General features: G+C 41.6%; 1 protein-coding gene across 2 annotated transcripts in view; it reads right to left on the bottom strand.

Moving 5' to 3' along the window:
* Positions 1–3,747: 3,747 nt before the first annotated feature.
* LOC146863752 (uncharacterized) overlaps positions 3,748–16,479 on the bottom strand; it is a 151,106-nt gene continuing 138,374 nt past the window's right edge. For both annotated transcript variants that reach the window (XM_085640677.1, XM_085640676.1), the window contains 2 exons: positions 7,561–8,067; positions 3,748–4,528 (listed from right to left, as the gene is read on the bottom strand). In XM_085640677.1, coding sequence (XP_085496803.1) covers positions 4,035–4,528; positions 7,561–8,067 — 1,001 coding nt within the window. In that variant the 3' untranslated portion in view covers positions 3,748–4,034. The remainder of the gene's footprint in view (positions 4,529–7,560; positions 8,068–16,479) is intronic.

Genomic DNA, 16,479 nt, shown 5'->3' with positions numbered 1-16,479 from the left:
TAATTGTGAACTTAATTACATGATGCCAAGTGCACATTTCAAAAATCTCCTCAGAGTCTCCCGTCTTCTTTTCGTGTAACCGTCCTCTTTAATGATACCAGTTGAGATATTGTTGTTTTGTCTCGCATACCTACCCAATTCTCAACGTGGTTTATGGGTTATACTCCTGTTGCTAAATACAACAATCATCATCAAAAGGCATAAATTACATAACAAGAGAAACAGAGGTGCCACATTTCATGTGGATGTATTGGATCATGAATTAGGGTAGATGTCTATTTGTCTTTTTTAGGAAAGTGGCCGCGTGCAGTGCATCATACTGTTAATCTCAGATTCTAATATTTTAGAAAAAGAATTGCTGCAGACTATTAGGGCCAGAATTACAAGCCTTCCCTGGTCTCTCTCAACATTAATGAACGTCTTTCAGGTTGAAATTATTGCAGTATTGTTTTTCTCAGTTTCATACTGTGTGGGCCTGGCCTGGGGGTGTTGGGACACTTTGCAAAAGAACAAGGTGTACATCAATGGGGAGGTTACGCGACTTGTTCAGATGTGCAGGATTTGGAGCTGAGGTCCAGGATTCAAACTAGGGCCCAGATTAACTAAGTTACCCAACAAAAAGGCCTGGTTTCAACTGACATACAATAAATAACCTATGAATTCTTAAATTTGGTCTGTATCTATGTTGGACAGTTTGAGGACAATTTTGTGTACCACATCTCCAATCCTTTCTTACAGTATATCTCTTTGTGGAAGAGATATATTGATGGCGTGTTGTGCATCTGGTCAGGTCCGGAGGACCAACTCCATGCATTCCTCAACTGTATAAATGTGGCTGATTTCACATGGATCATCGACCGACACAAAGCTGTTTATCTCGACTGGGATATAACAACCAGTGATCAGAGACTCTGTACTACGGTCCATCAAAAGCAGACGGATAGGAACTTGCTATTCTATTACTGGTCATTCAATCCTAGGGCACTACGAGACAATCTACAGGTATGGCAGTTTTTCAGATACCGCAGGAGCTGTACCAATACTAGAATATTTGTCAATCAGAGAATCTTGCCTTGCTGAAAGAGCCTATCCCCCAAGGGTGATCAAATAGGCACGCAAGAGAGCTATAAATACCCCCAAGGGTGATCAAATAGGCACGCAAGAAAGCTATAAATAACCCCCAGGAGGCACTTTTTTTAAGGAGTACGCAAATTAATTATACATGAGTCCCAGTAGTGACGACCTTTGATCCTCTATCCACTAAAATCAGACAGATTATTAGAAAACATTGGCACTTGCTTGACTCTGGTCCTAAAAAAATGCCCCAACCAAGATTTGCTTTCAAAAGGGCCTCCAACCTAAGAGATCGGTTGGTTCACACTCGACAAAACAGGGATACCATCAGGACCTTTCCCCTGTGGGAGCTGCACGGCGTGTAGTCTGACACAGGCATCTAAGAGTATCATACTTGAGGACGGAAGAACATGGTTCCAGATGAAATTTAGCAATTGCAGCACCACAAATGTCATCTATTGATTGCCATGCAGATGTGACCTGCACCACATTGGCCTTACATCCCGAAAGATCAAAGTGAGTGTCCAGGAGCACATTAGCACTCTAAAGGCGGAAAAGATAACTGTGCGTCTTGTGCGCCACTTCCAATAAATGGGCATTAACTGCAGGCATATAAAATGGACATTGTTGGAAAAAGTGATTGGAGAAACACACGCCATTGCAAATGTACTCATCCAGAAAGAAGCCCGCTGGATTTTTTCTGAGAAGGCAGATGAGAATGGCTTGAATGACTCTTTTGGATGGCATAAGGTGGGCAAGTGATGCCACTTACTATTATAGAGCTCAAGGTTCACCATCCAGAGAGTTTCCATTCGGTGGTATACATTTAGAGCTTTCTTTTGTAACACTTGATTTGTTCCTTGGGGGACCAATATAAGATCATTACATAGATGCCAGTCGTGTATACACTGGTATGTAAAAATAGGTGCTGTATATATAGGACCAGGGACTACACTTAAATTACATTTTCGAGTTCAGTAGAAAAACAACATTTTAGTTAAATGCATGTATTTCGAGTAGGAACCTCCAAGAAATGTTGCAAATGTATTGAGTGGTCCTCCAGGCCACATCTGGCTGCTCCTGAGCATGCCTCGCCACATGTTTTCCTAATGCATTGGTCACTGCCCAAAAATGTCACTGTGTTTGTTTTACCATCAGACAAACTTTCAGCAGCACGATGTGGGGTAACATTGCAAAGAAGATACTATGGGCGTATGTTTAGTACATCCTTGCCTGCTTTAGAAATCCTGCTTTGTGAGTAGCATTCTTCTTTTGCGCAGTTTTTACACTCCAAGATAGTGGCCTCGTGATCCATAGGCGTTACCGGATATCTCTTGAGTGGTATGCGCCCGCCAGGAACCTTTCAGGTTCAAATTAAGCCTGGGCAAAGCACTACGCTACGCTCGCGTAGTTTGCGAAGTTTGCGCTACTTCGCACTACGCAAATTGCACGTAGCACAGTGCAAACACGCGTAGCGTAGTGCAGAGGTCATTTTTTGCTTGCTTGCGGTCCTCAATGTAAAGTTGGCGACCGCGAGCAAGCAAAATGACATCCCGGCGAGACTTTTTTACTTGTTCGCGATCAGCAACATCAAGTTGGGCGATCGCTAGCGTGGAAAATAAACCTCCCGGTGAGATTCTCAACGCGAGGAGGACAGGTTTCTCATTGCGAGTGGTCGCGTATGCTCGCGACCGCTCGCGATGAGAAACTACTAGTCCGCGTTGAGAAAGCTGCCGCTTGAGTAAAAATCTACTAGAGCGGCAGAAAACTACAGCTCGCACTGTGCAAGGTGTCGTTTTCAATGTTTGCACAGTGCTGGTTGCTTGTCCGGTCTGCGCAATCATTGAAAACGACATCTTGCACAGTGCGAACAGGGTACTACGCAGTTCGCGAAGTGCTACGCGTAGCTCGCGTAGTGCCAAGTGCATTTTGCGTAGCTTCGTGTAGTGCTACTTCGCGAACTACGCCCAGGGTTAGTTCAAATGGACGCAGTCCCGGATCTGCTTCCGGGTAGGAGGTCGCTGAAGGGTACTTGAGCTGCATTTTGATGATTACCAATGACTCGGGAGAAATGCGCATTCGTGAGGAAGAAGCTAGCCAGGAAGCAGGAAGATGGAGCCCCGGGACGCGGCAGCAGAGGTAAGTAATTTTCTTTATTTGTAAGGTTCTAATTCATTTTAAAATGAGGGTGGGAGGGAGGCGGGCGGCGCGTAGTGGGGCTACTAGGAGTGTGCGGGTGGGCGTAGATTTGCCCCCACTCCGTAATGCTTCACGTAGCCTCACTACGCCCACTATGCCCAGGGCTGCAAGTTAACCACTGATGCTGTCCCTTCCTGCCCAAAAACAATCATTCATAAAACACAGCCACCCTTTCATCATGGGGCATCTGCATTGGTGCACGGCAGTCTATTGATCGCTTCTGCAGTGAAATAGAACAGGAAAGTGCCGTATATGATAGACATAGCACATTCCTGCCCTTTTTCTTTGCCATACGGCAGCAAGAAGGCTTTCAGAGCTGCTCTATGGCAACATATTGTAATGCGGCCCTATCTTGTGGCTTTGAAGGAGTTCAATATGACGTGAGATCGGAGAGAGATAGGAACTTGAAGACTTACTGTTGCTGGATTTTATTTTATTTTAAGGTGCAAGAAATGATGGAAGCTTGATGATGCTGATGTGCTGTTGGATGTTCTTTATTCATTCAATGAAGAAGAGATTAATGGGATTGCATTTTTCTTTACAATAAGTAAAAGAAGGGACTGGAAGGGGGTGGATGCCGTGCTTGGTTTTATGCCTTCTTTAGGCTAGAGGACCTGGGCAGTTAGCAGCACATTCACAATTAAGGAGAGGAACTTAGGAGATGTCAGAACTTCACCCAAAGGTATTGCAGAGCAAAATACAAATAAAGAAGCAGATTGCAGGGATTGCCACACACTGCAGTGCTATAGGAACGCACAGATTTAGGAAGCTGAAGCTTTCTTCAGCTTACGGTTCGCCTCTTCCAGCTTATGTATGAGGGTTGGTAATTTATCAGAGATCAGGAGTGAGTACTCTGTACTACTTTCAACCAGGGGGCGTAAAGCCACTACGATTTCATCCAAGACTCCCAGCAGACCATCAAGCTCCCCACTGAGCTCCAGGTACATGCTTGCTGCACTGGTCTTGCCAGCCAAGGTGCCCAGGAAACTGGTGCATTTCCTCAACGGGATGAGAAATTTTGTTAACTTTTGATACAGCGCCCTTTCTGAGTTTAAGTCCCGTTGAAGGACTTGAATTTGTTCGGTGTTAGCCGCAATGGTCTGTTCGGTGGAATGGATTTCCTCCTTGTAGGATTGAAGCTCAGATTCATACTTGTCCACAGCTTCCTGTTGTTTCCTTTTCATCCTTTTAGCTTTGTCAGCTTCATTTAATGCACTTTCTATAGCTGCATTGGCTTTACTGATCATGATCCCACCTAAAAGAAATGGAAAAAAGACTACATGCTTATTGGCACACTGTAACACTGAAATGTGTGAATACATATAAATTATGAGACTATTCAGTGTATAAAGCATTTAATTGCATTTTGTTTTAATTTGGCTACGAGGCACCTTCTTAAAAGCATTTCGTGTGTTACTACTAGGATGACATGCTAACTGTTAATATTGGGCCTGGGCGGATTTTTTTATTCTACCAATGAAATTGATAATTCTGCATTACTCTTGCTATGAGTAATTAAATTCTGCTGCTCTTATTGGGGCACCACTGAAAAAAACATCTACAGGCACCAGCACTAAATCCATATTATACCATCTCGTGCATTTCAAAGATCATTTAGCTGCGACATAATTTTGTGGTCTAACCCAAATGGGTTTATATCAGAAAAAAAGAGATAAACCCATTTGGGTTAGACCCCATCCTTTAATAAAAATAATAATAGCAGGAGAGTTACCTCACCAGAAGCCACAAATAAAAAGTGAACTTATTCTTACATTGTATATCCATCCCGCTAGAGCTGTTTTTTCTTTTTTATGTGATCTCCAAATTGGGCAGGAGGGATGAAGCAGTCGCTCTATATTTACAAAACATATTTTAAACTTCAATCTTGAAAGTTTTTTTTAATGTAGAGAAATTTCTCCCACATTCTGCCCTGTTTAGAAGCCACTGCCCTGCAGTGCATACCCCTAAGCACCCATACATACCCTGCAGTAATCATTGTAGAGTATGTAAGGTCGCAAGGGGTATGCAATGCAGTCGACCTTAGTGCAAAATGCATAATCACATTCTCTGTTTGGGCATAAGGGTGCATTTTGTGTTAAGAAAATAGTCTGGAATGCCCACTCTGCCCTGTTGGAATTTCACAGAATTTTGTGGGATTTTAATAGAATTTAGCAGTATCAAACTCTACCCATTCCACCCGACGCTTATATGGAAAAAAACTATCAATTCCTTAAAAACAATTTAAAAAATACTGTATCTATGATTCATTTGACACCCACTGCAAATGGTAAGTGCAGGACATGGGAGAGGCTGTTTTGGGTGTGCCCCCACAGATGAACTATGTGCTTTTGATTTTAGACTTTGATTTTGTACTTGTCATAGCCAGGCAGAAACATTTAATACATGTCGATTTCGATATTCATGCATTCATAGCGACCGAAACATGACTTGCAGAAACATTGGAGGTACATTTACTAACCTTCCATGCAATCGTGAGCAGCGCGCAATGAGGCCGTACTGCACTGCGTGGCGTAAAATGGATATCGCAGAAATGCTCTATATTTACAAAGACATATAACTCTCTTCTTGACCTAGTACACTGTGTGCAGCTAACAGCCATGGCTGACACCCATGCATCACAGTGAAAGGTTCCTGCGTTACAGGCAGGACTGTTTCTGTACTGACAGGGTAACCTTCCTGCACAAAACAATCCTTAGACGTATTTTCCTTTTTATATCTGCAGAATGCAGCACAACTGAAAGGAGGAAATAAAGGGAAATAAAGATATTTCTCCTCCCCTCACCTCACTTGGGAAGGTGCAACATTCTGATGTCATCAAAGGTTTACTGACCTTAGCGAAAGTGGGATTGTGTCAAAATTAATAGGTGGACCCATGGAACGCCTTCTCAATTCATAGTAATGGAAGACACTGATTTAAGCTATGCCGAGCCACCCAACGTGGGTTTACATGGCGAAGTAAATCCCATTTAAAGGCCAGTGTTGCCTTCTGTCACCTTGGTGTCTTTCTGTAGTTATGCCTGGAGAGTTGGTATTTGTCCACTATGTGTGTGTGTGTGCGCGCATGCAGGTGTGCACATATGTGTGTGTGTGTGCGTGCAGGTGTTCACATATGTGTGTTGTGTGTTTGTGAGTTATGTCTTTGCTGCTGAGCCTCTTCATGTGTATGTGTCAGTGTGAGCATGGTGAGTTTATGTGAATATGTCTTTCAGTGTATTATGCCTCTGTATGGAAAGTGTGTGTTAGAAACCAGGGCCCAAATTGGCAACTTTTTGCATTTATTCTGTGTTAATTTTTAAACACAGACCTGATACTAAATCCAGGGTGGCATTTCTAAACCAATGCAAATGATGAGATGTGTTGTCATATGACCAAAAGTAATGCAATTCCGTGCAACACTCTGCCTTGTATTAATTTGCATCAAAGGAGTGTTCAGTGGGCAGTGCATGGGCATTCCTTTGTGTCCACCGATGGATTTTAAAACACATTCATATCAACGCAGAGTGGTATACATGGGTTTACAGTAAACACCAAGGGGTAAGAGAGGTATTACAAGGAAGTGGATATACCCTCCCGAGTTAACTACAGTAAATATAAAGTATCCGGAACCGTCAAGCTCAAAATTAAACTTAGGTGGCATACCCGCTCGGACGCGGGAAAGGAGGCAATGCCTTTTGTTAGTTCTTTATACTTTAACTTTACTGTAGTTAACTTGGGAGGGTGTATCCACTTCCTTGTAATACCTCTCCTACCCATTGGTGTCAGTGGAGTACGCTCCTCTGTCACTTGTGGTTAGTAATACATGGGTTGACACCTCCCTGAGACTGGCATTATGAGAGAATTATTTTTATGTTTCCTTCTTTCTTCCTCTCTGGATGTGTGCTCCATCCTGCAGCACCCAAAAAACTAAGGAAATTGCATTAAAGCATAGTTTCTGGGTAGAAAGGAAATCATTACAGCACAAAAACTAACTTGCCCACAACTCATTTACCCCTGCCCTAGGGTGCAAGGGTGTCTGCCTTGACAGAGTGCTGCAGAAAGTGTGCCAGCACATGGAGAGAGCATCACTGTGCCAATTCTTTGTAGATATGGCACAGTTCAGCTCTCTCTAAAACAACACAGCAACTTTTTATGCTGCCCTGTGTTGCAAAACATCTTTGAAAATCTGCCCCTAGGTGTTTATCTGAGTGTTATCTGTGATTATGTTAAATGAATGTGCACGTGCTATTTATTGTATGACATTCAATATGGGCCACGAGCAATATATACCTGTTATGGGTCCAACTATGGGAATAAATATCATGCCAATGCCCACTTTCTTTTGATCCTCAGCATCATGCCATGCTTGAATGGCTCTCCTTAGAGCATTAGCTGCATTCTTGAGAGCTGCCTTTGCTGCTTCTAGTTGTTGTCTGGCAAAGGACTCCTGCCCATGCTGTCCAGAAAGTTTCACTTTCAGACTTTGTTCCTTAGCTTGTAGCACCTTCCTTTCATCACTCAGACGGTTTATCTTCTCTAAGCGCTCTTCCATATTTACGTTTAATGATTTCACTTGTGCCAGGGATGACTCCTCTGCCTTTGACAGACTTTTCTGGGACGACTCTAGGAGTTTGTGAACATTTTGAATGCCCTTTTGAAGGTCGATGCTGATCAGCAAGGTATCAGCAACAGACGTCAATGAATTTAAGCCCTGCACAAAGGGCGGCAGAACACCCTGCTCATAACTCTTTTCTGTAACAGGAATGAACCCCAGAATGTGACCCGGAAACACTGTACCTTAAAGGGGAAAAGAGAAGAACAAAGGTTAGAGATGAATTTTTACAATATTTTTAGATAGTTAGAATGTCAGAAAACAAAGATACTGCTCTATAGCTAGACAATATTTTACATATAACAAAGCTTTGGCATGTCAGGCCTCAAAACACTGCTGGAAATGCAGGGTATCCTCCCGAATCTTGGATCTGGCAGCTATTGCAAAGCAAGATCCGGTTACCCCCAGGGAAAGAAGCCAAATTGTTCCTGGTGGCGACATCAGGGCACTTTCAGCAGAGCTGTACGTTGTGTGTTTTGCATCTAGGGCATTAACTTGCTAGAGATGGGGAAGGTCTCTTGATTTCAGTTCCAGCTGGGGTCTGCATAAATGGCTCTAATAAGAGGTCAGAACCACTCCTTTTATATGAGTCTTAGGGACACAAGTACAAAGCATTTTGTAAGTTGGAAACAGCCAATCAGGCTGTTACTGATCGAACAAATACTTTTACATATGTGCAAAACACAAATTACGATTCGATAACACATTACCGAATTACAATTTGTGTGTGCAATTCGGTATTTGGAAGGGGCGTGTTTAAGGTGCCCCTTCCAAATAATGAATCTGAATGGGATGTATTAATGTTTAGGGCTGCAAAATATTCATGTTTAATCAACTCCTTAAAGGAGGTGGTAAACTATTTTCAAATGAGAAAGGGGCCCCAGAGCACCCTTTACCCTTTAAAATGATAAAAATACATTTTTAAAGAGAAGGCAGTTACATTTATTTCTACTTTAATTGCAGCCCATTTCCCTCTAAGAAAAATGGGCTGCATTAAAACAAATATTAAAAAGCAATCACAATTATGGTGGTCTGTTGACCCTAGCAGGCCACCATCCTTATGATGACTGCGATTCCTAATGGGTCACAAACTGCGACTCACCCCTTTAATATGCATGAGCTAGGCCTATTTGGGAACCACTAGGAATCACTAATGAAACTCAAAAGGGTTTCATAAATAAGGAATTCCGATTTCCTAATTGTGATTCATGAGGCCAGCGCAAATAGGAAATGAATATTCCTAAAATTGACACATCTGGCCATAAGTCTTGGCTGGGGGCTAAATGGAGCTATAATATCTTTAACATCTTGATGCCAGGAAGCAAACACAATCAGCTACTCATTTCACAGATAGCCGTGAGATAAATTGTGATTTGGGGGCACATTTTGAGTTTTCTAAGCTTAGTATGAAGAGTTATGCATGCACTTTAAAACTGCCAGATAAAACTATCAAGGGGGCATATTTTGAATTTTCAAAGCTTTATATGGATGCCCGATAAGGATAAACCAACAAAAGGACACTGTTCCTAAGGCCAGGTGCAAACAGTCACCCATGCCCTTAAAAAAGATAAAAGAGTGCAACCACCCGATGTTGAAGCATGACATCCTTTGGGATGTGTGAGGGCATCAGAGGACAAAGAGTGGTCTTCCTTTACCTAGTGGGTCCCTAACCTAGGAATCCATTTCACTCTTCTTTTTTTCTCTTTTTAAGGGCATGGGTGACTGTTTGCACCTGGCCTTAGGAACAGTGTCCTTTTGTTGGTTTGTTGGGAGCGTGGACACTGGGCCTTTAATAGCTCCCGGATCCCCTCTCTTTTTGTTATATTGCGTGATAAGGATGTCAGATACAAATTTACTATTAAGTCTTTATAACTCTCCAAAGAAATTCATTTTAGGAACACTGGAATAACACAACATTGAGAACTACAAAAAAACAGGCAAGAGATTTGGAGAATAAACTTGTGAAAAGAGACTATCCAATCAGGACAATAAAGAAGTGCCAGAAAAGAGCTCGCAATCAACCAAGAGAAAACCTGTAACAGACTACCCAGCGTGATGAACCTGAAGATCTACTGACTTGGGTCACCACGTACAACACATCATCAAATACAGTAAAAAAGATCATTAATAAGAATTGGAGAATCCTCACTTCAAACACTCTAAAATGGCCAAACCTAGGTTTGCTAACAAGAGGACCAGGAACATAAAAAACAATTCTAGTACACACAAGACCAAGTATGACGCAAAAAAGAGATACCGTAACTTCAATATGGAATCTAGATCCCAATAACAGGACATTATCCCTGTGGCTCGTGCTCTGTGTGCAAGCTAACACAAGTGAAAAAGAACCTGCAACTCCTCCCGAATCTGAAATGGGAATTACGTAACCATACGAACTGCTACACCACGGATGTAGTGTATATGATTGTCTGCCCCTGCGGACTGAAGTATATAGGAATGACTTGCCGCAAGATCAAACAACGCATTTTTGAACATAGGAGCAATATCATATGCAGGAAAGCAACCACAAAAATGAGCAGACACTTTATTGAGACAAACCATCTTCCAGAAGACATTGATTTGTGTGGTGTTAGAAACCCTATTGATAAAAAACAACAATGCTGAAAGAATTCTGTATGAGAAAGAGCAACAATGGGTTCATCGTCTCAAGACTGACCAGGAAGGGCTGAATGATAATATCCCCTAGCATTCACTGGCCTAGACACATAATACTAACTCTGTCCTGATTCTTTGTCAAAAGGAGCCTGTTTAAAAAATACACAGTCTCTTCCTTAAGACCAACTCCGTTGTAGGTACGTACCATATGATGATATACACAATGTAGCCTCACACTGCCCGCCTCTGCCCCATACTGACGACCTTCCGGATGAACACCACAATTTTAGGTACCGAGGCTAATTTTTAAACATAATAATACCAATACTCCCCGTATTGCATTACATACTACAGCTACCGAATACGCATTAAATTCCTCTGCAAGTTGCAGTATAGTTTCTTTTTAGTCCCCTTTTCCCTTTTCTTATCTACATCATGGACCTTTGCCAACCAATATTGCCAACTACGAACACTCTACAGTCCTCTGTCTATGTTTTAAAACTAAGATGATGTAAAAAGCGAACCACGAAGGGTCCGCGTCATCCGGGTAACCACTTCCAGAGCCAACACAAGTTTTGTCGATGGGGAACCGGTAAGCCTCACGGAAGTAAACACTTCGCATCAACCAACCGTGAGTGGACGGTAACTAACCTAATCCCTTTTCCCAAACAGCAATAGGCTTTCCCGGCTCGGTGGTATCCCGAGGGAGCAATATCCTATAAGATCAGAGGTAATGAACTATGTGTATATTTTTCTGTACTCAATGTCGTTGGGACCACTTTCTTCATAAAAGATTATAATTACTGAAATATCCGGTCCCTATTGACATGTTTGTTAGAATTAACAATGATACCGGCTGACACCAGCCGCTAAGGTGTTAAGGCACACAATTATCGTGAAATCTGATCTATTCTTCAGCAAAGCTTTTTGCGTTAAGATACGCCCCCTCCTTCTCGCACCCGATCCCAATATGGACAACCAGGGACAGTGGTTAAACTTAACTGTCACAGCAGACTATAACTTAAATCATGTTACAAACCAGTGACATTATTTATATGTTTCTTTTCCTTTCAGGTACAGATACCACAGATCTGACCTAAGATAGCAAGGGTGGTGAGTAAACACTTACCCTTCATATTGAGAGCCATAAATGCGCTCTTAACCTACCGGTCCTGACGAAAGCCTCTAGAGGTCCCACGAGGCTGAAACATGTTGACCACCAGCACCAGTGCGATAGACCAGTAACTGGGTCTATCCACGCACGATATCGGTTTTAATTCCCCACATCACAGATCTCAGGAATGCAACTACACGAGATTAGATGTAAGGAATTTTAATTCACACCTTTGAGCACAAACACACCCTCGTTTTTTTATTTTTATTTCTTGGCCACTACTGTCAACCCAGTTGGTCTACCTCCAGGTGGAGGTCAGCATATTGACAAAGGAAAAGATCCAATGATCATGCTGTTACGGTACACTGAGGCGGAGAATGAACATATACTGCCCATCACCTGTGTAGGTATATGAGTTTTTTTTAGAATGATAATACCCCACGTTAACTAAGACCCTGGTGACACAGGACAAGTGGTCCATTCTCCCCCCTATTAATTTTAGTACTAGCCATTGGAAGCCAAATGGACCACAGCTTCTACTTCCCATGCCATTGATGTTTTGAGTATATGCTGATTTCACCAACAGCAGCATTAAACACCAAAGGTATCGTATTCATTTCATACCTCATAACTTGCTTGGGACACAAAGGTCTCTGCAGCAGATTCATTAATTCCATATGCTATTTTAATTTATTTTTTTATTATTCGTACCCAGAGAAGACCATTTACAGAAATAAATATCAACACATCAGTTCTTAAAACAATTAATTAGAATACAGAGAAATAAATATCACTTAATCAGTACATACGGTAATTAAATGCAGTACACAAGAATAAATAGTGACACATCATATCATAAAACACCAAAATACAATACCTCCATATGCTATTTTAAAATGCAGAACATTTTCCACAATGAAATAAGCCTGAGCGTATTAAATATCACATTTGTCTTTTTTGCTAATTTCTTGTGGCAGAGATTTTTTTTTAAAGAGGTAGAAGTTAACATTCAGATTCATACACTTGCTTTCCAATGCCAATCCTTCACCCTAAATTTGTAAGTTCTCACAGTAGATTTTTTCCAGTTCAAAATCATTAAAAACTTAACCATTGCATCACTGGAAGTGACATCACATGATCTTTGCCCTGATGAAAACAGTACTGTACATCATGGTAAGACACAGGGTCCTAATCAGAGGAAATCTCCTTATGGTTCTAACTACAACAACATCTTGTGATCTATCATCAAAACCTTTGAGCATTGCAACCATCCTTCACCTCACAAACACTCCTCTTCATCATCACCACACTTTAGCAGTGTACCATGTTCAGTTAGTATCTCCAGCAAAACATGAGATACATCAATTTAAGGAAACTGTGATTCTCTTAAATACTTTTTTGTCATTTTTCTGTTGCCAGGAGACTTGTTTCATTCCCTTAACCATATCACTATATAGATTCCCAAAAAGCAGGATGATAAATGAAGTAATTGTAGACCGTGAATTGTGTCTGAATAAATCATTTTTGTGGGAATGACCCCAGGAGTCAAAGTGCAAAACTACAATGCAGCATCCCCCATCTACATGTAAACTCTCAAATATGAAAATATTGGCACATGGGGTGTCTCTTTAGTCTCAAGTCTGAAACCAAAGCCTGTTTCAAATAATTTTGTTCTTAATCCCAATAACATAAAATAACATTCAACACACTTGCAAAGTACTCTGCTTACCAAGGATTGTCACAAGTTCTGTATACTAGCTCTTAATGTCTCCTACCATCTCATTACACACTCTTCCAATCCAAGAAAAAAGTTGGGAAGCATATTCTCACTTGAATCCCAAATTGTGATATTTGAGAGAAAAAAGTCATAGAGTAGGAAAACTTGCTTCTTTGTTTTCTGTTTTGCCATTCTTGATTCCAGATTTCCAGTCATACTCAGGCCTAACTCTAGTTTTGCAGTCCTTGTCTGAGATAGGGAGTGGTACCACATGAAGTAAGCTTTCGGAATGCAAATAAAAGTGATGGTATCTGCTACACTGTTTGACACAGTCTCCCACCTCATCCGCATCTTCACCTTAAACCTATATTATTGAATTCCAAGGACACGCACTGCCATGGATCTCCTCCTTCCTGACTGGAAGAACACAGTCAGTTAGCATGACACTGTACACCTCTGATGCCCGTAACCTCATCTGCAGAGTTCTGCAAGGATTTTTCCTGCATAAATGATCCTTTGAGGCAGCATCATCTGGTCTCATGAAATCAATGCCCTTTTCTACGGCAACAACACACAAATCATTCTCTCTCTCTCGGACTAGACTCCAAGTACCCGGATAAAGTTCAATGCCTGCATGACTGATATTTCCCATTGGATGAAGACCAACTGACTGAAGCTGAACACTGCCTAGTCCAAAATTGTGATCTGTGGGAAGATCACTCAACCTAAAGACCCCTCCTGGTGGCCTTCAGAACTAAGACTGAATGACACCCATCACCCATTCCAAGACCCTCAGGATCATCATCAACATCAAACTCAATTTGATCACCCTAGGTAATGCTATCATCATCTCAAACTTCCATTCTCAAGATGCTGAGGACGATTGTCAAATGTGTCACAATCAGCACCCAGAAAACCGTCATGTACACCCTTGTCATGAGCAAGCTGGTCATGGCAAAACCCCCATATGCCGAGAACAACAAAAAACTCTCAATCTCACTTGACACACTCACATAACACTACACATGTATGAGCTCCACTGGCACCTCATACACATGCAAGCACAATTCAAACTCCTCATCCACACATTTATAGCACTATGTAACACGTGCCCTTAATACCTCAACAATCCCATCGACTTTTGCAAACTTTTCAGTCACCACCACTTGACAGACACTTACTAACAGACATACCATTTGTATGGAAAACATGATCCAGTGATTGAGCCTTCTACATCACACCATGAATTCCACAAGAGCTGAAAACCTTTGAATGTCAGGTATCCCACTAACTAGGTTTTCATTTACCTGGCTCAGTGCCAGGATACTGTGATAGTGCACTCTAAAAATGTGCATTACATAACATAGAACAACATAACATACGTTAGCATAACATAACATAATAAATGCTCTAGATTTGGCTTGAAAAGGTCTTAACAATTTGAGTAGCTGGAACAGGGCTATTTTGCTCACTTACACAGTGGTGTTTGTTAATCATTCAAATGTTAAAGTTGTGCTCTAAGCTGGAAATAGTACAGTATTTATATTCTTATCTAGCATAAACATAACACAATATAGTACACAAAACAACTTCACAATAAAATAACTGAGCACAAACAGTCAAAACGTTTTCCACTCAGTAACCTCAGTACAACACATTACATTGCAGCATACAAACACAGCATCACAAAAATAACAGAAAGTAGTACTGCATTGACAAATATACATAAACATTCTTGTCATACATTACCACCAACAGAAACTTGTTATCATAACACACTAGTAAAATGAGTTTGTTTAACGCACTTGCTTAACTTTCCAACCAATCTTTCCACAGGGCTTTGGGTCATCAGTATCTTGTAGTCTGCCAGGAAAGAGTTATGTTTGTGCATTCACAAAGTCAATGTTGAAGATGTCTGCATACATTGATATATAAGACAGATGTGCTTGTAAGAAGGATCTTCTCTCTTCATGGGCTAGCACAAGTAACCTGGGAGGAGTACTAAAGGTTAATTGAAGATTTGTTTGTTCCAGGGCAGTGTCATGTGAACCATTTCCCTCAATATTCTTTGCTAAGTGGCCTTGGGTGTAAAATCCAAGACATTTAATACAAGGCTCAGAGCTCTGAGAACCATTTCAGATCAATAACAGAACTAAGGGCCTGATTCACAATGGTTTTGATATTCATCACTATGCAAATGCAATTTCAGGTCCCTGGTTTACAAAATGTAAAACTGAACTTGAAAACCCACTTACTCATTTTTGAAAAGGTGAAACTATGGTGAAATTTATTACAAATGGTGAAATTCGTGGGTGGTCACCAACATCGATTTGTACCAAAGTAGGTGAGGGTATTCACAGATATTTGGCAAATACATTTCAAACCCTCAATGTAGTTGACATGGACAACTTTACCCTAAATACATTTTGCATGTCTATTTCCACACTTGATATGGTTGGAAATGTAAACCAGATAAATATTGTATGGTGGGTAGGAAGGGATGGGGACTATCTCTAACATGGGTAAGAGCTCAGGGGAAACAGACACCAAATTGAAAAAAAATGCAAACATAAACCTATCATAAGCAAAAGAAATGTTCTGTGTTTGAAGACCAGGGTATGCTCATAACAAAAAAAAAATATCGGGCATGTAGCTTAACTTTAGTTTTTTGTATCTGTTTATACATTGTGTAAAATCTTTCGTGGGGAGGACTCATCTAACAGAAGAAAATCATGCAATTTGCAATAAAATTGCTCATGCATGGTGAGAGTAGAAGCATCAGAGAGGGGCGCCATGGAGCACCGAGGTGCGGCCGGGCGTCTGACCGAGTCATGGAGAGTAGCTCTAAGCACAAGCCGCTCCTCAAGTCAAGACGGAGCCGGCCCCGTAAATCTGCAGTTATCTCTCACTGTGTCCGCTGCGATTGCCGCGATTGCCGCTAGTTTGGGAGCCGTACTCAGCACCCCCTGAATGTGCCCCCCCCAGGTGGACTGCGGAGTTGGCCCGTCTAGGAAGAGGTGCAGCCTGTGGTTCACCTGGTGTGCCCCAGTCACTAGGCAGACTGCTGGAAAAGATGCTGCTGGTGAGGGGACTACAGGCAAAAAAACAGCAAAACAACCAGGTCCAGACTATTGGGATCCATTGTGGCAG

Source organism: Triturus cristatus, chromosome 2_1 (genome assembly GCF_964204655.1).
Source record: "Triturus cristatus chromosome 2_1, aTriCri1.1, whole genome shotgun sequence".
Classification (NCBI taxonomy): Eukaryota; Metazoa; Chordata; class Amphibia; order Caudata; family Salamandridae; genus Triturus; species Triturus cristatus.
Note: the sequence above shows the minus strand (reverse complement) of the source record. Positions and strands in the feature narration are given on the sequence as shown.